Source organism: Tiliqua scincoides, chromosome 2 (genome assembly GCF_035046505.1).
Source record: "Tiliqua scincoides isolate rTilSci1 chromosome 2, rTilSci1.hap2, whole genome shotgun sequence".
Classification (NCBI taxonomy): Eukaryota; Metazoa; Chordata; class Lepidosauria; order Squamata; family Scincidae; genus Tiliqua; species Tiliqua scincoides.
Genome location: NC_089822.1, coordinates 73,404,109 through 73,431,506, shown reverse-complemented (window position 1 = coordinate 73,431,506; position 27,398 = coordinate 73,404,109). Strand labels below are relative to the sequence as shown.

At 43.8% G+C, this 27,398-nt stretch overlaps 1 protein-coding gene and 1 pseudogene across 1 annotated transcript in view; both read right to left on the bottom strand.

Annotated features, from left to right (window-relative positions):
- Positions 1-6,283, bottom strand: part of SLC1A1 (solute carrier family 1 member 1) — a 48,179-nt gene extending 41,896 nt beyond the window's left edge. The window contains exon 1 of the mRNA XM_066613825.1: positions 6,184-6,283. Within this exon, the coding sequence (XP_066469922.1) occupies positions 6,184-6,283 (100 nt within the window). The remainder of the gene's footprint in view (positions 1-6,183) is intronic.
- Positions 6,284-10,589: 4,306 nt separating this feature from the next.
- LOC136642328 (5S ribosomal RNA) lies at positions 10,590-10,709 on the bottom strand (annotated as a pseudogene).
- Between the last annotated feature and the right edge of the window lie 16,689 nt (positions 10,710-27,398).

Here is a 27,398-nt window from a genome sequence, read left to right as displayed (position 1 = left end):
AGCCCACCACACTTCCACACTTCCACATTTCCTCTTCTGCTTCGTTCTCTTCCTCCTCCTCCATTATAGAGGAGGAGCAGCAGTGGAGGCAAATGGGCAGACAGATATTGTGGGTGGCTGCACTGCCACGCAGCTCAAAGCCAAGCTATGTGGAGTTTGGAGCCTGGTGACCCTGAAGCTGGAAATGACATGTGATGTCATCACCAAATGTCCATAGGCCCCACCACCACACAGTCACAAAAGGGCTCTGCACAATGCTGGGAGTTATTGCAGGGAACACTGGTTGGCACTTCTTGCCAAACTGCTGCCTGAGGTGACCACTTCAGTTGGCCTCAAGGCCTTAACTACATTGATTTCAATGGGAGACGATTACAGTCAAATCCTAACCTGCGCTGGAACAGGCAGACTGACTGGCCTGTGCCATATCTAGTGTAGGGTTGGAGATGGCTGTGGTACAACTTGGAGTAAGGGAATATTTATCCCCTTACCCTGTGTCGCGGGCCCTATGGGCTACTTGGATCTGCACCAACAAAATTACTGACACAAATCCAAGCAGCCCGGTATAATGCTGGGTTGGCTGAGAAGAAGGTCAGGATCCAGCCTAAGTTGCCAAGGTCAGTCTCACCCCCCTCCCAGGACTGGTCCACCCACCAACCCACCTGCCCCACCCAAAAATGCCCCTGTTACACCCTCCTTGGCTCTGCTGCACCTTGGCTCTGCTGCAGCCAAGGACCCCCTATCAAGAAGTATTTTAGAAGATTCTTTCTGCTCCCCAGGTCTTGCCTTACACAGTAAAAAAGTTCAATCTTTAGGGTTTTCCCTGGATTTGTTGGGCACAATGCCATGGGCCATCGCGTTTAATACCCTACGTACCCGGTTAAGGGACATTGAAAAACAAGAGCTTCTAGCCTGCTCCCCACTTCACTTTGGATTATCCTGGGCAGTTGATTCTGGTAGCAATGATTTAAATTTCCTAACAAAACCACTGGAACGCAGAGTGTTTTCCCTAGCCAGATTCAATGCTTTCCCCTCTAATGAGGGTTCAATGCTCAACATTCCAAAGTATGTCGTTGTGGTTCAGGTTCTACTGAGACACTCCCCATGTTTTATTAAACGGTGATTACTATTCTGACCTACACAGGTCAGAGCCACTGTGTATAACCTTTTAAAAAATCTTTTAACAGATCTGAAATTGACGTGGTTAGATATTTACTAACTGGTAGAAATGAGATTTTAATGACTATCATGGTGAAGTACTTTTATTGTACACTCAAGAATTGTCTCAAGAAGTTGAGTCTATTGTACACGGATAAATTTCTGTTGTACATCCTGGTTTTATTGCTAATGCCCATAAAGGTTTTTTGAATTTGAATTCCACCCTCCTGTCACCCTCTCCAACCCCCTACACTAGCCCCCCTTGGCTGACACAAACTTGCCCTCTTCTGGTCTGGATCTGGCACTTGGAAGCTGGTGCACACCGTCGCACTGGCCTACGCAACTCCCAAGGTGGCGTGACTGTGCTATATGGCATGTCTGCGACACGCAGAAGCTGGCGCAAGTCCACTGAGCCAGCCTAAGTGCCAGTTAGCAATGAGCTCTTAGAGTGCAATCCTAGGATTGCACTGGGCTGGTGCAAGTCCCTTGCGCCGGCCTGGGAGGATCGCAAACGTGCCACAAAGCACATTTCACCTCCTTGAGTGTCAGCTGGGCTGCCTCAAGGACGTGCACTGGCTTGCAGAGGCTACATCCAGCCTCTGCGATGACAGGTGGAGGTAGGTCCACACTGGCCAAGCTCAGCCAGTGCAGAGGCCTGGGGGGCATGGGGAGGAAGTATTCTGAGACGGGGGAGGGCAGGTAGTGGGTGGATGGGCCCAAGGGTGGTCAGCAGGAGCAAGGGGGTGGGGCCTGGACCTGGCAGTTATGCAGAATCCTGACCTCATTCCCAGGTAGCTCAGAGTAGCTCTGGGCTGCTCAGATCTGCAACACCTTGTTTAGGTGGCACAGATCCGAGTAGACTCACTGAAACTGCATGGCTCTCCCCAGAAACAATTCTCCTTGCCCTGGGCTGAGCCACTTTCAGCCCCAAACCCGTGCTAGATATGGGGCAGGCCTGCTGGCCTCCCTGTTCCAGTGCAAGTTAGGATTGCACTGTCCATCATTTTACCTTCCTATTGAAATTAATGGGTCTTAAACTTGTTTATGTTTGTTGGATTATACAGTTTTAAAAATTGATTTTTGCATAGTAAAAAATCCCCCAAGTTAATAGTAAACAATTTTTGAATCCCATGGATGTTAATGGGAGGCTTAGGCATGTTGGTCAGACTAGAACACATTGAAATAAATATAACCTAAAAATGCTTATTTAAATTGTGTGTCTCCTGACCAGAATCCAAGCACCAACAATTAAGAAATGTAATAACCAGCTCGGAAATAATTCACAGTTACTATATTCAGATATGAACTTTAAAAGATTCACCGTGGCTTTGCATAGAAAGATGTTCAGTTTTATGTTGTGTTTTAAAGAAGGTGTCACCACAATATACGGTACATCTCTGATGACAGTTTCATTCTACAAGCATAAATTATGAATAGAACACCATAGATTAAGTTTTGTTTTTTGAAAAGGGAAGGTCATTCCAGTTGTCAGTTTGGTCAATAGTCTCTCTGCCTTACCCATTACAAGGACAAACAAGTAATTACATCTTACAAAGTTGAAATATCAACGATAATTTTTAAAATGTTCTAAGAAACATATGCTGTGTAAGATATGTTTTTACATACTTGCAAGTTTGGGCACAATCAAACCAAAAAAGTGCTTTTATGTCATGTTGATTTCAATGGGAGAGTTAAACATGTGCTTAAAAATCTCCCAAATAAATCAATGGAACATGAAAGTACTTAACTTTGGCTAGTTTGCTTCCATTTTCCCCCCAATTAATGTGGAAAATCACATAACTTCAGCTATCACTCACTGATCAGTCAGGAAAACTGTTAACAATATTTAAATGTGATGACAGCACTCTGTGTTCACTTACTTGGGTATATATAGCATTGAACACAATGGGACCCACTGCTGAGTAAAGGATCCAGGATCCAGTCTTGCAATCCTTATGTATTTTTAGATTAGATGTTTACATGAGGCCCCATCCTATGCATATGTACTCTAAATGAATCCCACCAAGTGCAATGGGGTTACTCCCAAATAAGTTTGTAATGGATTCTACCTTTATTTTGCTACTTTTGATTATCAATTTAGGCTCCAGTTCTAAACAATTACATGCCTCTAAAACCCAATGAAACATATATATGTACAAGTGTGTTTTGGAAAAAGTTTTTTGAAGAATTTGATTCATTTTTAATGTATGCCAAATTCCTTCAGGCAAAACAGCAGTGGTTTGCATCCAAAGGAAGTTATTCATGAATAAATATCATTGAAATCAATGAGGCACATGAGTCTCATTGTTGAGTTAGTAAAGTAAGGGTCCAGACCTAATGACCAGCTTCACCAACGAAATGTATTTTCCGTGGTGCATTGTGCTTTTTGGCTGTTTCAAAAGGTGACACACCATACAGTAAGGCCTGGACGCCACCACAGGTAGTGAGCAGCTGGGGCTGTGAGCCAGCAGCCCAACAATGAAGCCCTAGCAAGTCAACACAGGGAGTGGGCAAGAGGTGGGGGTGGAAGTAACAGGGCAGGGAGGGAGGAGACTGAGGTGACGGAGTGGACTGAGGCTGGGAAGGGGGAGTGGTATTGCTGTCAACAGCACTGCCAATATCCTATCCCCCTTCCTGGCCTTGATCCATCTATCCAGGTCCACTCGGACTTGGGCTAGCAAAGTAGCTGGTGCAGGTAAGAGTAGACCCATTGGGGCAGCAAAAGTTTGCCCCCGGGGAAGCGAACAAATGATTTATCTCCTGTTTTGAGAATATAAAGTCCACAGTGTTGCTCTGTCTTTTCCTGGGAAGGAAACTGTGCATTTCAAATTGGTGCTGGAGACTGGACTAAGTTAATTTAATTTACTGACCAACTCCAGAATACAGGGAACATGCTTGCTTCCTTTGATTTAGGGAACCATCTCACAACCTTCAGAAGATGACTCCAGTCTGCATGAGTTCATCTTTTGGTTCTACAAACTGCAGATTGTTGGGAATCCACACTTGCCCTCCCTTTTTTTGGCTTACCATCTACCTTGATGAAGAATCTTACAGAATTTGAAAGCTTGCTGTTTAACACTGCAACTTTTTGGTTGGTCCGAATAAAGGCATTCTCCTACTTTTGATTATAGATTTTACTTCAGATACAATCTAGTGTTATTTATCTTCTTATAATACTTTACTGTAGTTTGAGATCAAAAAGAGATGTTTTACCTTATGAAAATATTTTGCAATATTTTGGAAGGCAGGGAAGGGAGATAAATTTTTGCTTCTAATGCTCATTTGCCAGCAACCATCATGAAATACTTTGAGTTTCTGACATTTAAAAGTATATTAATATTTCATGAGAATAATATTGGTTGGATAAAGATGATTTACACTTCTAACAGTCATAGGAATACCAATAGCTGAGTGCAGTCAAGTAAAAGAGATGACTAAAATGAATTATTTAATAAATCCCAGCAGGAAACAACCACCAATGGTGCTTTATATGCAGTGCCCTCTACAGTGAGGCAATTCATGCTGGAGTGAGAGGACTGCCTGCATGCAAAAGAGGTGTCTGTCTCTGGTAAATATTTACCTGAGAGAACTTCACATGCTAGAGACTGGGTTGGGTAATTACAGAAGAATACTGGTCATTCCTCATGGATGGGAGGAAAGTGGCAATCCTTTGCACACTTACATGGGAGTAAGGCCTACTGTGTGGGACTTATGAGCAAACATGCTCTGGATTTCACCGCCTCCTACGCTTATCTAAAAAGAAATGCGTTTCAATGAACTAAGTGGAACTTCAGGTAAATATGATTCGCATTGCATAGCTCCAATGCAGCTGCCAGCAGCCATTCACAGGGAAAAAAAAGTGTGGCTTTTTGGTTTGTTTCTTAGGCTGTGATCCTGAACATTTTTGGAACTAAACTCTACTAAAATTCATGGAACTTAGAGCACAAGCCTATGCCTGTATACTCAGAAGTAAGCCCCATTATAGCCAATAGAGCTTACTCCCAGGAAAGTGTGGCTAGGACTAATGCCTCAGAGCATATGCTTGTCTACTCAGAAGTAAGTGCCATTGTGCTCAATGAGACTTACTCCAAAGAAAGTGAATATCGGATTGGGCTGTCATAGCCCAATCCTATCCACACTTTCCTGGGAGTAAGTCCCATTGACTCCAATGGGACTTACTTCTGAGTAGACATGCATAGGATTGGGCTGTCAGTCTCTTATAAATTCTGATGCTTCAGGAGGCCAGGAACTTTAGTGGTACAGGGAAATGGTCAACAGGACTATAGACTAGCCACCTGCAAGGAGACTAGACCTGTACAACCTGACACAGAGCTCTCCTTAAGACGGTGATCTCAAGCGTACTTTCCCCGAAGTAACACCTCCTGAACTCAGCCCTTCGAATCAGGCTCTCCGTTTCCTGAATTTCAACACCATCACTAGAGCTCTTCAGCGTCAGCGGTACGCATTTCATCACCGTAGGAATCCCACGGAGGTATCGCTCACCCACTTCCAGTGTTTGCAATGGAGCTGACGAGCCTCTCTCACCCCCGCCTGGGGTGACGGCATCCTCTCACCCCGCATCATGCCTACCCCTGGGCCGGTCCAGAGCGATTCTCTTCGTTCATCTACGTCTGTTTCCAAGGAGACATCCACTCTCCCCAAAAAGAATACCCAGAAATGGGGACACTGGCCAGGCAGGCGAGCCCCTTTAAACAGCTCCCCGCCCTGGTCACCAGCCCCATCTTGGTACTGCCTGGCTGCCTAGCGGCAATGGGGAAAGGCGAGGAAATCTCTGTGTGTGTGTGTGTGTGTGTGAGTGAGAGAGAGAGAGAGAGACGGGGAGAATGTGTGTGTGTAAGAAAGAAAGCGTGTGTGAGACGGAGAGAGTGTGTGTGATACAAGGACAGAGTGTGTGAGACAGGGGGGGAGAGTGTGCGTGAGAGAGAGAGCGCGCGCGGTTTGGAGAGGACCTTCCGCCCCGCGCGCCTGCCTGCCGCCTGCCTGCCCCTGCGCCCCAGCAGGACTCACCCAGAACCACGGCGAGGATGGTGCTGAGAAGGATCCAGTTGTTCCTGAGGAAGCGCCTGCAGTCGCAGCCGCCCTTCCTGCCGCCCGGCTGCTTCACCATGGTGGCTGGCTCGTCTGCGGCGGAGAGGCTCCCAGGAAAGAGGCGCGGCGCGACGACCCGGGGGAGCCTGGCTGCGGTGCCAAAGCCTGCGGCTCCTGCTGCTTTCCCTGGAGCGTGCGGTGCTGCTGCTGCTCTCGGGAGGGCGCGCTCACAGCTCTGCGGGTCTCGCCGCCTCCTCCTGCTGCCGCTGGCGTCTGCCTGGCTCTGCGGCTCCCAGATGCAAAGGTGGAGAAGAGGTGGGAGGGGGGAGCTGCTGCCTCCGCCGGGCTGCGAGTGCGTTTTTGCGCGCTGCGTGTCACGCACACTCCCTGCACTACACCTGCTTGGCGCTTCGTCCTTCTGCGCTGGCGCGCGCCGGGCTCCCAACAACGCACTGGGAGGGAGGAGGGATGGCGGAGGAGGAGCGGGCGGGGGGGACCTCGGGGCGCCGCTTCTCGGGTGCTGTTGGGCTGGCGCAGAGCGCAGCGGGGCTTGGCGCGTTCCCCTCCCCGGGTGGCCGGAATGTTGCCAACAAGGGCCTCGAGTGCCGGGCTGCGCGCGCTTCGTGGGCAGAGGGGTGGCAGTTTCCCACCTGGCCAGCAAGAGCCCTGGGGGGCACCCCCCGGGCTTATCGCTTTGGGCCGCTGCTGCCCCAGGCATAGTGGTCATGGAGCGAAAGACTTCTTTGTGAATCCCCCAACTCCCCTCCCGTTTCAGAGCCCAAGCCTCTGCTGGCCTACTCAGAAGTAAGTCCCGTTATAGTCAGTGGGGCTTACTCCCAGGAAAGTGTGGAGAGGATTGGAGCCCCAGTCTGATCTGCCTTCCCTTTGAAGCAGGGCCTCCAAGAAGGTTCTCACAAAAGGTTATTCATGCAGGGCCCCCACCCGTGATGAAAAGAGTAGCTCCAACTGGTATGTCCCCTATAGTGCCTATACAGGTGTGTGCCACTTAACGACAGGGATACGTTCTCTGATCCCTGTTGTTATGTGATTAGGTTATTGTGAACATTTAGTACAAACTTGCCTTTGTTGTGTAAACAGACACTCCCGAAGTGTCTCCAGACACTCCAGACACTGCCAGATACTGGCTGACTTCACAGGCTACTGGTGACCGATGGCCTCTTCTTTACATTAAGAGCCTCTTTGCTGTGTGAACTAACACTCTGCCCCAGGCTATGGGAGACCTGACTGCCTCATTAAGAGCCTCTTTGTTGTGCTTTGACCACCATCTGTCATTAAGTGGAAGGTTGTTAAGCAACACACACCTGTATAGCCATGGAGCTTCCTTTCCTCTGTAGATGGTAGGCTCTTTCCCTCCCCTGGCAGCCTGCTGGGAAAGTGGAACAGAAAAGGCTGAGGGCTTTTTGGGAGGGGAGGGGAAATGCAGAGAGCAGGAAATCCTCTGCCCCTTGTCATCAGTTTGATGTGAGGGGCTGCTGATATGAAGGGTTGCCTGCATTTGGGAAGAAGGGGGAATCCCTGAGGGGCATCATAGGCATCTTCCTGGCTTATACTATGAGAGAAGAAGGGAGTGGAGGAGGAGGAGGAGGAGAAGTCTGGAGTCTTCCCCACTCTGTTCAAAAATTTGGAGCCAAACAGAATTGTGATTCTTCCATCTTTCACCAATGGGAGGTTCCCACTTGGGCATATAGCTACTGCAAAAGGGATTTTGGATTGAGACTGTGGTGGGGTGAAGAGTTAAACCAACCAACCCCCCCACTTTCATACTGCAGTCCAGATTGGGGGGCAGGTGCAATTTAAGGAAGAAAACACACACACAGCAGGGCCAGGTAGGTGCATAATATAAGGTATTGCTTGTGTATCCTGGGAAATCCAAACTGATAATCTGACTACAGTGGAGAATTGAGCGAGTGGCTTTTTGTATCTCAAGGCCGCTGTATGTGCATGTTCTCTAATGAGAAAGGCAGTATTTTCTTTTGTGCTCCAAATGTAAGAGAGATGGTTAGAGAAAGGTGTTGGAGAAAACTTGTCTCCCAGCTTTACTTCCTGGTTTCATGTTTCAATTATTACACGGCACCCCAAGCATGTTTACTCAAATCTTGCTAGCTTCAGTCTTACTTTCAGGTAAGTGTGCATAAGATAGCAGCCATAAATCTAAATTCATGTTTCATAGGAAACTTGCTTTGTATGTAATACATTTCCTAAATAGAAAGAGCTTCCAGGTAGGAAATGGTGAAAAACTTGGGTGTAGGTTAGCACCATTTGAGACTGATCTGCACTCTGGTTTCCTGCATTTTCCTGCTCACATAACTTGTAGCCAGGGCCAGGATTGCCACAAAGCAATTTGAAGAAGTTGCTTCAGATATCAAATGTCAGAAGCAGTGCCAAACCACCTTGGTCCCCATACCAATATCCATCTCCTTGGGTCATTAAAAACAAGATGGGAAGGATGTCATGTTGACTTTGCACAAATGGCCCACAAATTTTACACACATTTACACAAATGGCCCATTGGATGCATGTGATTACCTACAGGGGATTTTTGGCTGCTGGAGATCTCCTCAGGATAGAGCACTAGACTTTCCTGCTCCAGCAGGTGTCCCAATAGCAGCTATCATAAGCTACTAATGCTGTCACAAAGCACTTTACTGCTCTTTTGTGATTGCACACGCCAGTGGAACACATTTTCTGTCAACACAAGCCCTGAATAGAATTGGGCAGTTCTGCTGAGATCCTATGACACTAGGGAATAAGCCCCATTGAACACAATTGAACTTATTTTTGAGTAGACCTGCATAGGATTGCACAGTAAAGGATTTACAGTATAACATTTTTGCTGCCTTTCTCACTGGTGTTCCTGGAAAGGGGGGGGAATGCTAAGTTTCTTCAGGTGCCTGGCTTTTTTTTTTTTTGCAACTGCGACTGGTTCTGAAGGCAAGGAAGAGGTCCGCTTTATAACCAGCAGCCAGTGGCTTTTCTTTCCCTCCCATGATTTAATCTGGGCGTTACCAGATTGTATAAACTCCAGAAGCACACTTACAGTCATGAATGTAAAAAAAAAAACAAAAAGGAGAAAAGGAGAAAAAAATAACAGAGGTGTTTAAGCTTTTAGATGAATAGGCATTTTTTAAAGTTGGGTTAATATTGTGGATTGACAGCTATTGGCTCCAATCCTGGTTGAAGATTCAGCTTGGCAGTTTCTATATGGGTAACCAAACGCAAATCTGTAATAAAAGTGTTCCAATAGAATGAAAAAGAATTAAAGTTACCACAAAACTGATGGATCACTCGCTGAAGTTGCTGAAGGTTCATTTAAAAATGAACACAATAATGGAAAATGATGCTGAGAGCTTCTATTCTGGGTTAGCAACTATCTAAACTGTGTTCCCAATGAACATACTTAGTCAGCAAATAAAAAGTCATGTTTTATTTGATTTTTAAAAAGACCTTGATTTTAAAAAGCCTTTTATTACACTTCAGTCTGCTTCCAACATAGCCTTTGGAACCCTTGGGAGCCCTTGGGGAATGATTCCCAAAAGGAATACATGTGGAAAACATTAAACTGGAATAAGTCACTCATGGCCATGTCAAATTTTCAGGAAATATTTGGGACAGTAAGGAGATCAGTACTCCTTACTGAATGGTTTTCAAAGTGATAAGCTTGTCACTTGATAACCACCTGCAGGGATGTGGGGTTTAGCCTGTAATAACAGGTGTTGTTGACGTGTAAACCAAGGGTACTGATGTATAGTGAACTATTCAGGGAACTATTCCAGGGCTTAGGTTGTATATGAGCTGAAGGCTTGTTTGCCTTTTGACTGACAGCCTGGGCCACAAATTCCTGGTCCAGATTGGCTGGCACAAGTGTAAAGGCTGCAGCTGGTTGGATAACATTGTCTGATCATCAACTGCACTGCTAGATACTGTTACTCATGATTCCTTGTAAGGATTTCCTGGAATTCAACTTGGCTCTTATCCCTTTCCCCAGGTAGTGCTGTGCTCCCTTTCAGTTTTCTGCTATTGGCTGTTGAGTCCACATATTGTTTTTGTGCACTATAAGACTCTAAAACTGTCACCACTGTATCCTGACTGTCAGGGCTAGCCGAAGGTCTCTGAGGCCCTGGGGTGGCATGCTAAATGCAGCCCATCTTACCCAATGATGTGCCAGCCTCTGCTCCTCCAATCTCCAGTGTTTTAGCTTAGCACTCCCCCCCCTTATTGTTTCCTCTTTCTTTCTGTCTCCATCTTCCTTTTCCAATCCAAAGAATTAAAGGAGAAAGAGGAGCAGTAAAGGTGGATAGAGTTAGGTGCCTTCCACTTGTCTGCTGCCTGGTTGGCAACCTTCAGTCTCGAAAGACTATGGTATAAGCCTACAGCACCCGGTATTCCCAGGCGGTCTCCCATCCAAGTACTAACCAGGCCTGACCCTGCTTAGCTTCCAAGATCAGACAAGATCAGGCATGTGCAGGGTAACAGTTGCTGTCTGCTGCCTAAGACAACCACTTCAGTTGGCCTCATGGATATCATTTCAGTGGATCATGTAAAGTGGTTTGCAGAGCACAGTGACTTTGATTCAAAGCTTTAAGTGCGCTTACAATGTGTTTTCTGTGCACCCTGCCCTATCATGACTTGTGCAGATAGTGTAGTCTGTGCTGCTCATATTATTATCTTCAAGTGCCATGCAGCTAGAAGACTTATGAAGGCTAAAGAATTGTGGGAGAATGGGCTGCTTCCCAAGAAGCAAGAACCTAAGGGGAGCAATGCATGAGGCCTGAACAAGAGAGGGCCATAGACAAGTTGATGGCCACTGAGAAAGTAGGGCTGAAAAAATATCCTGCATAGCCAAGTAGCAGGAGAAGTGGGGGTGTCCTATGGTGCTCACATCAGTGTATCAGGGTATACGCACAAGGGAAATGTATTTATTTAAATTTATATTTTATCTTTCTTCAGTGATCCAAGATTGCTAATAGAGACAAAAGAGATAAGAAAAAATACAGTAAGAACTCCCAGGTGCTCCCTGATTCATGAGAAACTCCCAAGCTTCAAATTTAAAAGAACACAAATAATTAGATATTACAACAAAAGAATATCAAACCCAATGGCCAGCTGAAAATAATTCCAAAAATCTTGGTAACTGGACTAGAGAAGCTAGAGGTGGGCAGAAGTCAGGAAGGGGGGAGCAGAGGTCTCAAAGTCAACATATTTAAAAAGACTTATCAGCCAAAACGTTGGCTTTTAGGCCACTAGCATAAGAAATGTCTTTGAGCTGTGCTGAATAAAATATTTTCACTCACAATATAGGTGTTATTAAAGTGTACCAATAAACTTCAAATCACCAAATATACATGTGGTATCTTATCACACATGACATTTGTTGGGTCTATGCAACAAGGTCATCCAAGCAGAAGGGCACAAAAATGATTCATCATAAATACAAGGTGTAATAATGTCCAAATTCTAGATTACAGGGCAATTTCTAGTCGAATATACCTTATCTTTATCAGGCAGTAAAGTAATAAACAAACTAGGGCATTGACATATACTGGAAGTGTTTTCAGTTGGCATTAAAACAAATGAGAACATAGGTTATATAGGTTAAGCATAGAGATGACACAGTGTGTGTGTGTGGGAACATGCACACACTTGCTGCTTGACCCAAAATGTCATTTATGCTAGAACTCTTTCTTGCCTATCTGGAGATGCAGGGAACTGAACCAGGGACCACCTGCTTGCAAAGCAGGTATTCTTCCACTCAGCTACAATCTCTCCTTTAGAGTTTACCAAACTGGTAATCTCCCAGCTGACTCAAATTGAATGAGGTTGTAAAAGTTGGTTCATCCATGAAGATAGTGTATAACAATTTGTGAAAGCATAAAATCTTTTTATAATACTTGGAGGATGTATTGTACTTCCTGGATGTATTGTATGTCTACGGGAAAAGCAGGAAAATACTTTCTGGATGTATTGTATCTCTTTAAGGGAAAAGCAGGAAGGAAAATGTCTCATAAACTATACCTTGAGTAGTGGAAATGGTAATACGCATGCGACTGGGGCAGATGGCTGTGTCAGTGGTTTTGCACTTGTGCAGTATGTCCTTTGCTGGTGCTTCTTCACAGATTTGATAGCATTGGGCCAGCAAGAACTGGTTGTTCTGACCAACGTTGGTTTCAAGTTATGAATGGACCTCTAGAACCTAAACTATCTGTAAATAGGGAACAATGTATTCTCTATTTTTGAATAGTGAGAAAGCCCCCCCCACCCAAAAAAAAAAATTGTGAAGAGAGTGCTTCTTATGGTTTTTGTTTTTGTGTTCATGTTTAGGAAGTTTCATGAAAATGCTTTGAACGGGGAGAAAACACTATGTGCTAACTGGTAACTGCCAGGAATAAGGCTCTGATTGACTACGAAGTAGATAACAGAAGAAATAAGAGATTGGTGGCAAGTTTCTGGATCTTATACACAAGCTGGAGAATTTGAATTGTGCAATTTACTTTCTGTTCTCTGTGCATGCATTGCATACTGATGTGTACTCAGTCAGGCGTAGAGGTCAAAGATAAGAACCCCAGAACCCAGGGAGACTTGAAGCCAGATTGATGTTACCATGAGCAAGCTGACTTCTGATGCTGGACTGCAGAACAGCAGATATGAGTTCATCCAAACCATTTGGCCTATGTGCCAACACTCCATTTTGTATCTCACTGAATGGGGCTCAATGAATGTAACCAATCAGGTGACACTAGTAGCCTTACTTCTAGGCCATCTTCAACAATTGCCTATGGCTGTACAGTGTGGGAAATAGCACATAAGCCATTTCTGCCCAAGGTTGCATATACACAACAAGGATCAGATGTGTATACTGGTACGTTGGGCAGAAATGAGTCAAACCTGGACAATCCCAATTAAAAAACCCATTCAGCCATGAAGCTTCCTGGGTGACCTTGGGCCAGTCACTATCCCTCAGCTTCACCTATGTCACAGGGTGGTTGTGAGAACAAAGGGAGGGAAGGAACTATGTACACCACCCAGAGTTCCTTGGAGGAATGGTGACATAAAAATGAGAAAAATAAAATTAATAAATGTGCAACCACCACGGCTTCATTACCAGTCCTAGTGATAAACTCCTAGCCAGTTATTTAATCTCACACCCATCTGCTTTAACATCACAAGGGAGCTTAGGAGGAAGGAAGAAAGGATGGAACTGGTAACTGTTGTGTAATGTTTCAAGCAAGGGGAGGAGGACACCACATGAGTAGCCAAGATTCGAAATGTGCCACAGTCTTGTGGTTCTGTCAACAGTGTGGCTGTGAGGAAAAATCTTAATTTTTAATAAAGACCAAAGAATGTTAAGAAAGAAGAGTTTGCATCTGATGGACCATGTCTCCACAATTCAAAGTATGACTCTCCCTGTGTACATCTGTAGAAGTTAATGAACTTGTTCCTCCCCCCCAAAAAAGTAAAGCAAAACAATGAACGCTTCCTAAAGACATTTGCACTTTCACACCATATTTGAACAAGATGCAATTTTTAAAAATTGTTTTATGGGCTTCTCAGCCCATCACAGTGATATTTCATGCTACTATAGATCTGACACCGATAATTGTGGGTTCTCATATGCTTGTAACTCCCTGGAAAAGCTCTTAAAAATCACAGCAGTATTGCAACACACAGCAGTGCTGTATGAAGTTTAGGTGCGAGCTAGAGTATTGGTTGTGATTCCACTGATTCCTTCCCTTAAGCCAAAAATAAAACTTGATTAACCAGCATTGTTTAACTAGAAGGCAGTATAGTTGCATTCAGAAAGTTATACAAGCTTATGCTGTCATGACAAGTTGGCATGGATTTCTCTTTCCTTTTAGTGCATTGACATATGGTGATGATAAATTATGGGTGAAGTACATTTACTATCCATTGCCTTCCTGCCCTTTTAGAGAGTGACCCATTACAAAATAATAGTGAAGTCATACATGAGGCCACTTGAATAATTGTACAGTTAATTATTCCTGCAGACAATGAGCTCTTAGTTGCACTTTACAAGCTGGTTGGCAACCTTCAGTCTCGAAAGACTATGGTATAAGCCTACAGCACCTGGTATAAGCTGGAGAACTGTGATCACCCAAATGCTATCTGAGGGATTTTAATGAAGATTGTTTAACGAAGCATTGTGCTTTTCCTGTAAAAGATAATCATGAGAAACAACAAAGGGATTTTAAAAAGATCTCATTTCTCGGAACCACAAAGAAACTAATAATGACTTGGTGAACATTTGGGGATTTGGCACTGAGCAAATTGTAGAATACATATTTCCCCATGCATTCAAGTGATTGGAAGTTAAAATAGAGTCTTCAACAATATTGGATTATGAAGTAGCCCCAAAATATTCTGGTCACAGGGCCAAATGAGCTGCAGGAGTCCAGTAAGGAGTTTGGTTTGGAAACAATGACAGCCCGCTTCACGTCTGGTTTTCACCGGAGTGAAATTAGTTTCACTGATGATTACGGCCAGACACACGGGTTTTCACTGTGTCTAGCAGAGGATGTGATCAGAATCTGCAGCTGGTCTAAACGTGAGGAAACCAAAGAACCTGGGCTATACCAGGCAGAGCTAAAGAACAGCAGAGCCAGTCAAATGATAGAAGGACAATGGGCCTGGAAGAGTAACAAAGCCTGTCCTCTTACCATGAAGAGACCTCCAGCCTGCAGAATTACCCCACAGGATGCAGCACATCCTGTGCTGGCCTCACTGCACTACTGAGTGGGAATTTGTGCTGGATTGGGCTGCCTGTCTGTGAAATCAGTGTACAAGCTAGCTATCAAGATGAATCTCAAGAATTTTCAGTTGTGTGAAAAAGGGAGTGTTTTATTTTGTGATAAAGGGAAGAAATGATCTTTGTTTTAGGGTTAAAATTACAGGATATTTTACTAAAGTGTTGAGGATATTTTTCTTCTTGCATTAGTTCACCTGAAATGTTTTCTCAGATATACCCTGCCCATCATCCCTGCTCATAGTGGCCTCTGCAACTGCCTGTGGTTTCCCTGACACTGATAGCTAGGTGTGGTCCTGGTCCATCCTGTTATGTATCCTGTTGAGTTTGCTTCTTCACTCCCATGTTTTCTTGGAGTGATTTGCCAATCACAATGGAACCTGAGCCTCATTCTGGAATTTCCACATTGAAAAGAATTATTGTTAAGATCTAGCCTAATTTCTGACATGCCATCTGCCTCTCTGTAGCTCTGGCTTGGAGTTGACTCTTCATGATACTTGACATGCCTGTAGGATGCCAATGAAATCTACAGTATTCGGCAAGTGGCAGAGATTTGCCATTGTCTGGGGTATTAATAGCTCAGTCTTGTAGTAAGATGAGCATTAAAAATTCACTTTTGCCCAAGTGAAGTCAGAAGTTACCGTATTTTCATACTGTGATTCTTATATCAGTTTTCTGCAGCTGATAAAAGGAACCCAAAATATGTATTTAAAAATTACTCTTCTACTTTCTATTGCACATTAACAGTGCTCATAAGTGTCACATTCCAGACTAAGAGGCATTTTTAGCTGCACAAGAAAGTGCCTGGGGTGTGCATGTGTCAAGAGCAAACTAGCACAGTCTGTGGCAGAAGGAACTGGCTGCTGTATTAAGTGAAAATGCACAGCATAGATGGCTGGAATTTATTGATGAAGTAGGCAAAATAAAAGAAAGACCAAAAGAAGCCACAATAAGAGGAGTGGGTGGGAGAAGAAGGATGAACTGATGGTTTGTTGATTTGGAACTTGTCCACATTATTGACCTGTTATATAAACACCTTTTAATTCATTGTACAGATTTTTCCTGGGGAATGTCTAGAAGGACACATTTTTGAAATGCCTCAGCGGCCAGAAGCTGAAAGTGATTTAGGAATGAATGGTCAGGCCATACAATTAGTTTCAGACAATACTATCTGCTGAAAGGGACTTTTGAGAGTGGAGATGGAAAGAGCCTGTGAAGATTATGATTAATATGTGGAGAATGTCAATCTACCACTTGGTAGCAGCATCTGTGAATCATATAACACTAGCTATGCATGGAGATTGCGCAATGTAAGTCTGCGTTGATGAGGATTATCTCTACAATGAAGTTGGTTTTACAGAGCAAGTCAGGCCGGATTGGGAAAAATGCACTGACAACCTCCACCCTTACAGAAATGAGGCATCTGTTAAACTGTTAGGCTGTATTAACATTTTATGCAGTAGCAAAAGAAGAAAATGGATACACAACACTGCAATTCTATGCATAACTATTCAGAGGTAAATATGTATAGCAGCAGTTCTCAAAATTCCTTGGAGTTTGAGAACCTTAGTAAGTCTTTGAGGGACAGGGGAATGGTGGCAATGTGATCTTCAGGATTGCGCCACTGCCAGGGACCAAGGGGCTTTTTTTCAACTTACTCCTTCCTGTGCTGGCCTCTGGTGGGGGTGTGGGGAGCCCTGCAGAGCCCTCTGCAGGACTCCCTGAACCTCAAAGCAATGAAAACGTGCAATCCTGACCCACTTCAGTTTAGCAATTGCAACTTGGAAGTGGGTTGTGATCACATTTTTCATTGTTTCAAGACATGAGGAGCCCTGCATAGAGCTCTGCAGGACTCTCTGCATCCCCCCCCCCAGGCTGACACAGGAAGGGGTAAGTTGAAAAAAAAGCCTCTTTGTCCCTGGCAACAGACGGTGCAATCCTGGGGGTTGTGTTGCTGCCTTGACCCTTCCCCCCTTTAAAGGGCCAGGGACAGAGCTTCCCAGGGTGGTTGACTTTGGAAGGGATAACATCCAGTGCAACTTACTTACATCAGGTACCACCATTGACCCACTTCTGGCCCCCTGTTGCACCCTGACCCTCCAGCTCCCCCACTCCTCCCACCCCATCAACTTAGCAACATAGGCAGTGCTCCCCTTCTCCTCTTCACCACCATCTTCTGTGGGGTCCTCCTTGCCATCTTCAGTGGCAGTCCACAGTGGCATTTATGATGCTATAAAACATGAACTGTCTCCAGAACGCTAGTTCTGGTGGTGGTAGTGTTGCACAGGATTGGGCAGTTAACTTTTTAAAATGCTATCAACCAGTCATGGGGTCCTCTGATTTAGCTTTCCACCGTGCTCTTTATTAAAAATCTGCCCCCCAATATACAATAATATTATACAGTAATACAGCCTAAACATTGTGGTTATGTTCCTGGATGACAGAGTACTGTGTGAGAAGGTAACTATAGTACAGGTCTAATGTATGCATAGTACTGTACTCTCCAAGACTTTAGCTTGGAGCCTGTTGTGTAATTAACCACCACTACCATCACTCCTCCTACATGACAAAGGTGAAAGATGAGCTAGGATGTGACTCATTCTTGGGAATTATAGGCTTCTTGTTGAACAAGACATCTAGGGCAGTGTTTCTCAAACTGTGGATCAGGACCCATTAGGTGGGTCATGAGTCAATTTCAGGTGGGTCCCCATTCATTTCAATATTTTATTTTTAATATATTAGACTTGATGCTATCATGGTATGTGACTGCATTTGGGGAAATGTTATATATGTATATCTCTACTTTTAGCAGGCTACTCTGTATATGCTTTCAACAATGATAGTACATGGGGCTTACTCCTGGGTAAGTGTGGGTAGGATTGCAGCCTAGGATTGTTAAAAATTTTCCTGCTTGATGATGTCACTTCCAGTCATGACATCACTTCTGGTGGATCCCAACAAATTCTCATTCTAAAAAGTGGGTCCCGGTGCTAAAAGTTTGAGAACAACTGATCTAGGGTATACTCCCTTGCCCACTATTTCATCTCCCAAAGCATTTTGTGGCAGCAAGCAATTGGCCCTGTGCTAGTAAGAATGCACCGCTTTCATTGGAGCACCGGAACTTTTGCACCTTTTGATGGATGAAAGCTCAGTGCAGATGGGTGTACTATTTTGCCCTGAACTTTTGAATGGTTTGACAGGTTTTAACATTTTTCTTTTTTGTAGTACTGTAAAGATCACACCCAGGACAAAGAGATGCTATATTGAAACAATGTTGTAGGAGGTAAAACTGATAGGACTTTTATTGTGCCTTTATGTCTTATGCCAGCTTGGGCAGGGAGATACTGAAATTGGGGAAATGGCATGGGGAAAGGGTTAACTGCTTTTGCTCCCAATATGATGGCCCCACCCCCAGTCCAGTTGGGGGCACCCTTTCTGCAGCTGTTATTAAGCAAACACTACTGAGGGATTTGATCACACATCTCCCAAATCATATCTAGTTCATCTAGCAATAATGTTACAAGAATGAAATTTATTGAATAGCCCCTGAACATTCACCCTAAGATCTTACATGCAATTATGTATAGTATTATGGGAAGCACAGAAACAATCTAAGACACTGTTGGCAATGCTCTCTCTCTCTCTCTCTCTCTCTCTCTCTCTCTCTCTCTCTCTCTCTCTCTCACACACACACACACACACCCCTTCTAGCACATGTGACATGCTCTCAGGCCTAGAATTTAAATAAAGGGGAATTTGTATCTAGAGGGGCTGAAATGCAGTGTATGTCTGTTTTGGAACAAGACTGGATAGAGAAGCAAACAACCTCAGATTGCCAAGAGATATAGGATAGCAGACAAAGATGTGGGTTGCACATAAGACCAGTTACACAAAGATTTAAGTGGTTGTGGATGAAATGATATTTGTAAATAACTCCATTTGGACAGACATGGGATAAGTGAAGGAGGGAAAGAGAGACTGCCAGCTCTGTTGAATTTTGCCCATCAAACAAAACTTAATGGAAGAGAAAGAGAAAATGAGGTGAAGGGTTAATAAAACAGGCACTGGGAAATTGAGGGTTTAAGAAAGTTGTTATGTGTGTTAGAGGAAGTTGGGAAGAGAAAAATTACTTAAGTCTGCTGAGTAGACTGGGGTATATAACCTTCTGTGAAGGGAGGATGGCTGCAGGGCTTCAAATCCTAAGGAAAAAGGAAAAATGCATCTAGAAAGGTGCCCAGTGGGGGACAGGAACATACCTGGCTCCTCCAGTGGTGAGGGTGGCTACTGAGGCAAGAGGCTCTCTAAGTGGGAAAATCTCACCAAGAACGGACAGAGCAGAACGGACAGAGTCTCTGTTGGAGGGAGAGACTATCAAAATGGACAGCGTAGTTGCCATCAGTGTGGAAGAAAAAGCCAACATTTTGCTAAAAAAACAGAGGTAGTTATAGAATTTTGAGCAAAGAATGCAAGGACATTCCAGGGTGAATGATGGTATCTGGAACATCTCCTGGATGTGCAGCCAGGAATTTCCTTGGCTTGGCTTGAGTTAAGGTGTCTTTCCAGGAGGGCACAAAGGTTTAATTGTGCCCCAGTTGGAGAGTCCCTGAGGCACAAAAGAATGGCAAGATGCTTAGGTCATGCTAGGCTATTGGTGGGAGAGGTTTCTGGAGAAAGAGGCTGAAAAGACTGTCCAGGTGACCTGGCCACTGGGAGCTTAGGCTGAATGTATTATTCAGGAAGACTTGCTTATGCTGTACTAAGCTGGGGAGACAGAACTTGCAAAACTTATGAGGAAGGTGAAACACAGATGCCCCACAGTGCTACAGTGCCCCATTCCAATCAATGGCCCTTTATTAGCATGATCAGGGTTAGATGGAGATGTGCCACATGCCCTTCAGGGCAAAGTCCTGACTGACCCTCAGAAATGTCCACTAAGGAACCAAGACAGAGTCAGAAGAGACTGCATGTTTTGGAAAGTGAGGTCATAGGCAACAATTACTCCAGTGCTTAACTATGAATTATTGATTGTAGCAGCGCAAAATGCTGCTCTGGGGAGCACCCAAGGCTTTTGAGGGCCTTGGTGCTTGGTGGGAGACACACAAGACTATATCTTGTGGCCTGATGGGAGAGTGCTAAAAGCAGAAGCACTCTGAGGGTTTGAAAGTTAGATCTCGAGGCAGCAAAGAGTTATAGCAATGAATACAACAGACAAGTATAGTAGCGAGATGCAGAAGGAAGGCCAGATGCAGAAGAAGAAGCTTTGGGATTCAGCCTTCTCTGCCTTTTATTCCTTCTCATACAATTCACAACAGGCTGGGGTTTTCCATTCTCTGATCTTGTTTACAATACTAAAGCATGAGTCAATAGTCTGCGTAATAGGGAAATTTCCAAGAAGATGATGAGACTCACACTGGCTGTAACCAGTCGGCTTTCTAGCTAAACCACAATCACATTCCTAGATATGATTCTTTATAACATCGCCTTGTTGACAGGCTACAAAGCTTCAGACCTAGCATGTCACCAAGGCCGCGCTGAGTTTGCTCTTGCGTATGTGCAAAGTGTGCTTTGCTTCATTGCCAACATACAAGGCTAAGGCTAGCACCTGTGTAGATAACCACTACATCTGATTAGTTCTAAATGGCCTGCAAAATTTTGAGCAGAATCTTAGACTGGTGTACACAAAACATTATCTTTTGGTCCTAGCTCCTTTCTGAGTTCTTGTGATATTAATGTAGCAAGTACAGTAACTTACTTGAAAGCACTGCAGTCTGCATTTACTGAATCAATGCGCAGCAAAACAGTGGCAAGACAGTAGTATGGGCATGAAACATTCTACCATAAAGTTCTACTGCTGTAAAATGTAGTAAAACAACAGCATGGATTGAAATCTAGGGAGCTTCAAAGCAATCTATTCAGAAATGGGCTGTAAATGAAAACTCAGAATGCAACTTAGATAAACTATACTTTTGTCTTCCAACATAAAGTTCAGCTCATGTTTATTCACAAGGTGTAGAGTCTTAATCCAAGCATTGTTATTACTAAGATGATTCACTGCTATGATTTATTCTTTGAGTTGCATCACTTCTGACTTTGCAGAATGCTGACGGCACTTGTCTGCATTTGAAACGTGAAATGGCCTTCAAGGTTATCTGGTCAGATGAATGGAACCCCCTTTTGTCCTTTTTCTAAAGTAGTCCCTAATAAATGTTAAATTGTTAAACATTAAATTGTAAATATGCAGAATAAAATGTACAAGATCAGAAGTAATTACTTTATCAAATTACCTTTGTAGACTTATATTATACAACATTTGCTACATTTATAAACTTTATAAAGTTATAGCATGGTTACAGTGCTGCCGGGATGGCTATAGCATTTTGTAACTTTTGTACATGCATAACAAAAAATGGTATTTGTGACAAAGGCCATGTTTTGATTTACAGCAGTTGTCCTAACTCCAAAAGCAATTACCTTAGAAATGGGGATTTCACACTGCAAGTGCTATCAGGTTTATAAATTTTCACCTCTTTCATACAGAGCATCTGATATAGGCTCAGCTGTGGGTATGTTGCCTCTCTTGACAGACATTTCAAAAATTTCAGGCTCTAAACAAGAACTAGAGATTGGTTCTAGATAGAAAAGGAGGAAGAGGAGGAGAAGAGATTGACTACATCTTCCAAGGAACTGATGATGGTGCACAATGTATGGGCCAAAGCCTGACTACAGTAAGAAGAAAAACCTAATTATTTGGCTGTATCTGTTCTCCCACTCTCTCTCTCTCTCTCTCTCTCTATCAATCAATCAATCAATCAATCAATCAATCAATCAATCAGCTAGCCTCAGGGCTTGAGGCAATTAGTTATCTGATCTTTCCATCATTCTTTGGTAACCCATCAAAAATCAGGTCCTGACCCACCAGTAGGTCCCGACCACAGTTTGGGAACCACTGACCTAAGTTAGTCAGACGTTTATTATCACAATCAGGGCTTTGTCAATAGAAGGAAAAAACCTCACTTACTGGCTGAGGAAAGCAAAATGAGGCATAGACAACATCATACTCTATAGCTACTGCTATAGCTGCTGATGAAACAAGTGGGGGCTTCTCTGCAAATTATTTTAACAGTAACTTCTTGTTTCTAGAGCTAATAAGGTTATTTCAGAACGTGCTAGCATTGATCTGGTTGACCTAGAAATTGGACAATGAACTTGAGGCAGCCCCCTTGAAGGCTGTGCGCACATAACAATAGTTTATCGGGGAACTAAGAGTTGGCTTTAAAGCAGGATTATCATTCTGGACTGTGTTTGGGATTGATTAGGTTTTGCCTTCACCTGGGACTCCAGGCCAGAGCTTGCTTCTTGGCAGATTGACCTGGGTGTGCCTGGCCTGGCCATGTAATTGGAGCAATCTTCTGGTATGTATACTTATTGTGAAGGAAGGGGATTCGTCACAGCATTTATCAAACTTTGAGGGAGCTTTTCTCCCTCAGTACATTCTTGCAGGGGAGGGGCTAGAGCAAGGGGGGCAAAGAGGGGGTGCTTTGTATTTACATTGAATGATGTAGGGCTGCAGCAGGCTGCAGGAGGTGCGGGGAGCCCTGCGTAGCTCTGCGCAGCCCTCTGCAGCACTCCTCAAGGCTCGGAATGTTCACTAAAAGTGGGCTCAAAGCACCTCCTGCAAAACAGAAATGCTTTGCACCCGCTTTTAATGAATGTTCCTAGCCGTGGGGAGCGCTGTGCAGGGCTCCCCGCACCTCCTGCAGCCTGCTGCAGCCCTACATCATTCAATGTAAGTGGAAAGCACCCCCTCACCCCCTTAGCAATGTGATCTTGGGGATGGGGGATGCGTTACATGAACTGGTAGGTCGTGACATCCAGTTGATATCACAAAGAAATAGTTACGGATCATTTCCTAGGGTTACCAGATACAAAGAGGGACACAGAGTGCCTATATCTTTAACCATTGTGTAGAAGAAGGAATTTTGGCAGTTGCAGCTCAACATGGAAGGATTTATAAAGCTGCATCTGCCAAAATTACTTCTTCTATACAATGGTTAAAGATATTGGCACTCCATCCCACTTTGTATCTGGTAACCTTATCATTTCCTCTTGTCATATGAGCATTTGTTAGTAGAGGATTATGTTCTGTTTCTATCTCATTACTATGAAACCATTTAATTGCCTTTTACCACAAGAATGTAAAGCATTAATGGTGGCATCAGTTTGGTGTCAAGGAAAGGTATTGTTGTAGGCAACCTTCAGTCTCGAAAGACTATGGTATCGCGCTCTGAATGGTGGTTCTGGAACAGCGTCTAGTGTGGCTGAAAAGGCCAATTCGGTAGTGACAATCCCTTCCACACCGGGAGCAAGTGCAGTCTGTCCCTGGTCTGTCTCCTTTCTGGTCTGCATACCTTTCCTGTGTTCTGCATACCTTTCCTGTCAAGGGAAGGTATGCAGTAGTATAAAACATTTTTTAACAAAGCATCAGAGAATCACATCCTGAGAAAGTGCAACTCTATAAAATCAATTAAGTCTGCATAAAACCTCCTACACTTTGTCTCCAGACTGTTTGAGCAAAAATAAATAAATAAATAAAGTCATCAGTTGGGTGTAGTCTTACTTGTATTTTAAACAACAGTTGCATAGAGACCCAATCCAGGTCAAGACTGTGGAATGGAATAGGGAATGCTTATCTCTTGGCTGATTGCTCACTGAAAATCCCAAAAGCTACTTTGGGGGCCCCCATAGCAATGGCCACTTAGTGGTTCCATAGCAGCTTTGGGGGAATCTTTAGTGAAAAATCGTAATGGGAACAAAGGGTTAAGCACCCAAATGTTCCCTTCCCCTGAAGAAGCCAAAACTCCCCCATTGGATATAGTGGATGCCACATTAGCACAACTGCATCACTGTGTATGGAGTTAGGTAGGATTGGGCTGCCCATGTCTCATCTAGTTTGACCTTTAGAAACTGCAGGCTTTCAAGTTTTTTCATCATGCCCAGCATTGTCTCCTTTTTCTCTTTGTTTTAATGTTCAGCCTGAAGTAGATGAGAACTTTAAAGGTTACTACTTTGTGACATTTTAATTGGTCCTAAAAAAGGTATTATGCTAACTTTGGATTTTGGAATTTTTTTGTACAATGTTTTGCACTTAATTAGGAACCAGTCAGGAACAGATGAATCTCCAAATCCTCTTAAAAGAGACCATTAAAAGAGCTCGCCATACAGATGGGATTTCTTGCAAACGAGATTTAGTATAACAAGATTACTCCCTCACGACTCCAGGCTCTGATCAGATAATTCTTGGGGATAAAAAATAATTGAAAGACAGTGGTTTGATGAAGCATGGAGAGTGTATATAAAGTAAAGCTGAGATTTTATCCCTCTCCCAAGCATTTAATGCTAAAAAGTGGTCAGTTGTCTACAGGACATATAGTTCCTGTACATTGACTAACTGTGGGTCAAAACTTAAAGAAATGTGCTGATGTACAAATTTGCTTTTTCATTTATAATAGGTAATATGGTACTTACACTACATTTCACATGTCATATGAATGTCAGAAAAATCAAAAGGGTGGCAGAGCCAAAACAACACTTAAAAAATTATTTTTATGATGGAAAGAAAGGGAAGAGCAGTGATGTTGCTAGAGGGTGCAAGGGTGCAAGCCACACTGGGTGACATGCATGGGGGTGTGTGTGTGACACCACTACTTACCAAAATGATTAAAATCTTGGTATTTTTTTAATAATACCATCATGTTATATATCAATCAATATGTAATTTCATGCAGAATGCAATGAAATAAACCACATTGAAATGTTTCTATTCTATCAAAAGTTATAGCCAAAAAATTAGCAGCGGTAGGGAGATTGTACATCACCATGCCCGCTGTCAGGGGCATTGCCTTGCCCACTGCATGGGAGGAGGTCCATCATAAGGATGACATGCTGGCCTCCTACTCCAGGTGACACAAACCTAGTGACGCCACTGGGGAAGGGTGGTTCTTACACATGGCAAGGATATGGCCTCTGGACAGATTTGTTTCTAGCATAAATTTCATTTTCCTGCCAAGGCTGCTGTGGAGATTAGTTTGGGTTAAATCGAGATTGTACAAAATAAATTTCTGCAGGATCAAATATGCAGATTTCTACCATCTGTTAAAGGTACCAACTACACTCCAATGTAAGTGGTGCCACACCACACATACTTTTACCATCATGTAGCGGCTGCTTGAATAGTCTTGCACCATGCAGGTTACTTATGCTATATGTGGGGATCATCCACGGGTGCTACACTCAGGCTGCAAAGTATTTTGCTATGCAAGGAAAAGGTATATTTGTTAGCAAGATTTGAGAATTATTACACTGTCATACTATATACAGTATTACTGCAATTATTATAGCACTCTTCTGTACACACAATCTGAACTTGTGAACAGTTAAGTATTTGTTGCTTTGGATTATATTTATATTCAATGGTTCTACTACAAAGAGATAATACAGAAGCATTGACTAACAGCCCAATTCTAAAATTGCATTGCACCAGCACAGTCCCCCTGTACCAGCCCCAGAGTCAGAGCACTGACTCAAGAGCGGGCTGTGCTGGCACGACGACATACATCAGCCTGCTAAGTTCCATATCCAATCCCTGCAGTGGCCAGACCAGGTAAGATTGCGCTGGGCGGCACTGGGGGTGGCAGAAGGTGGCAGGAGGGTGTTCTGGGGGTGCAGAGGGGATGTTTCTGGACAGGGGAGGGTAGAACAGGGAGATGATCAGACCCAGAAGGGGGGGCAGGATTGGTGCTGACAGTGCATGCTGTATCCTAACCCGTGTTTTCAGGCCTCAGAGCCCTACATAGGCTTCTTGGATTTGCACCATCTAAATAATAACAACAACCACAACCACAACCACAACAACAGGTATTTATATACCGCCTTTCTTGGTCTTTATTCAAGACTTTATTCAAGGTGGTTTACATAGGCAGGCTTTTTATTAAATCCCTTATTAAATAGGGATTTTTACAATTTGAAAGAAGGTTCTTTCTTTCAAGAACCACTACATTCAGGTGTTTCATTCCAATCTGGCTTCACATTCTGGCCTCCATCCTCCCACGCTCAGAGCAGATGGAATTGCTCGGCTTCAGCTTGTCAGCTGCTTCCAGGTCGCACGGTGCCGGTGGCCTTGAACTGGCGACCTTGTGGATGTTATCTTCAGGCAGACGGAGGCTCTACCCTCTAGACCAGACAGATCCAAGTAGCCCCATATGGCAGACTGGGATGTTATACGAATTACAGGAAAAGTATCCTGTTACCCCCTTGGTTCTCAAACTCCTTGGGAGTTTGAGACCTGAGGTAAGTGTGTGCAGGGGGCTAAGGGACAGGAGGGTTGTTTTTTTTAAAACTTGCCTGCAGCCAGCTCCAGAGTCCAGGGCAATCGGGGGGTGGGGGGTTTCCAGGTAGCCCTTCACAGGGCTCGCCATCCCGCCAAACATCTAAAAGTAACAAAAAATGGGAATCCCTCAGCTGCCTTCTATTTCTACTGATTGGGCTGAGAGGACTATTGTTGTGGGGAAACGATTGAAATGGTCCCCCACTATTGATTTATCAATCAGGGAATTATTAAAAAAACTAATTTTGTGGCTTTGCATAGGGACGTAGTTAAAGGAGATAATGGATCCTATTGAAGGCCTTAACTATATTATCTCAAAGTTAAGGCCTTTATTAGTTCAGAAGTCACGGGAACCTGGTTCTGCCCGTTACCAGAGTAGCTGGTTTGATAAGGAATGTAGATTGGCCAAAAAACATCTGACTCAATTGATTAGGAAGTTAAGACAAACTCGGCTAGCCTCAGACTTAGATGCTTTGACCCAATTTCGTTCAACATATAAGGAACTTCTGAAGCAAAAAAAGAGTGCATACATGTCAGCTCAGTGGAAGGAATTGGGGAAGGCTGCCATGGAAAAGAATGAAAAAAAGTTTTGGTCTTTAATTTCACCTCCCAACCCGGGTCTTAGCTGTAAAATGAATGACTGTATTGCTGCCGGTACATGGTGTTCCTATTTTAGTAATATATTTGACAGTGCTGCCAATGCCAGGCAAAATAATGTTAGCAATAGTCAGTCACTTTTGGCATTAACACCGGAATGGCCCCCAGTCACGGAACAGGAAGTTGATGAACTTATAGATGCTTTAGCAACAGGAAAAGCACCTGGTGAGGAGATGATTCCTCCTGAGGTGTATAAGACCAACATTGAATGGTGGGCCCCTTTCCTTGCCAAATTGTTTACTTACATTAATGCCACAGGATTTTCCCGGAAGGCTGGAGACAGAGTATTATTTTTCCAGTTTATAAAAAAGGGGATAATTCCAACCCCCAGAATTATCGCCCAATCAGTCTACTGGATATTAGTTCTAAGATTTA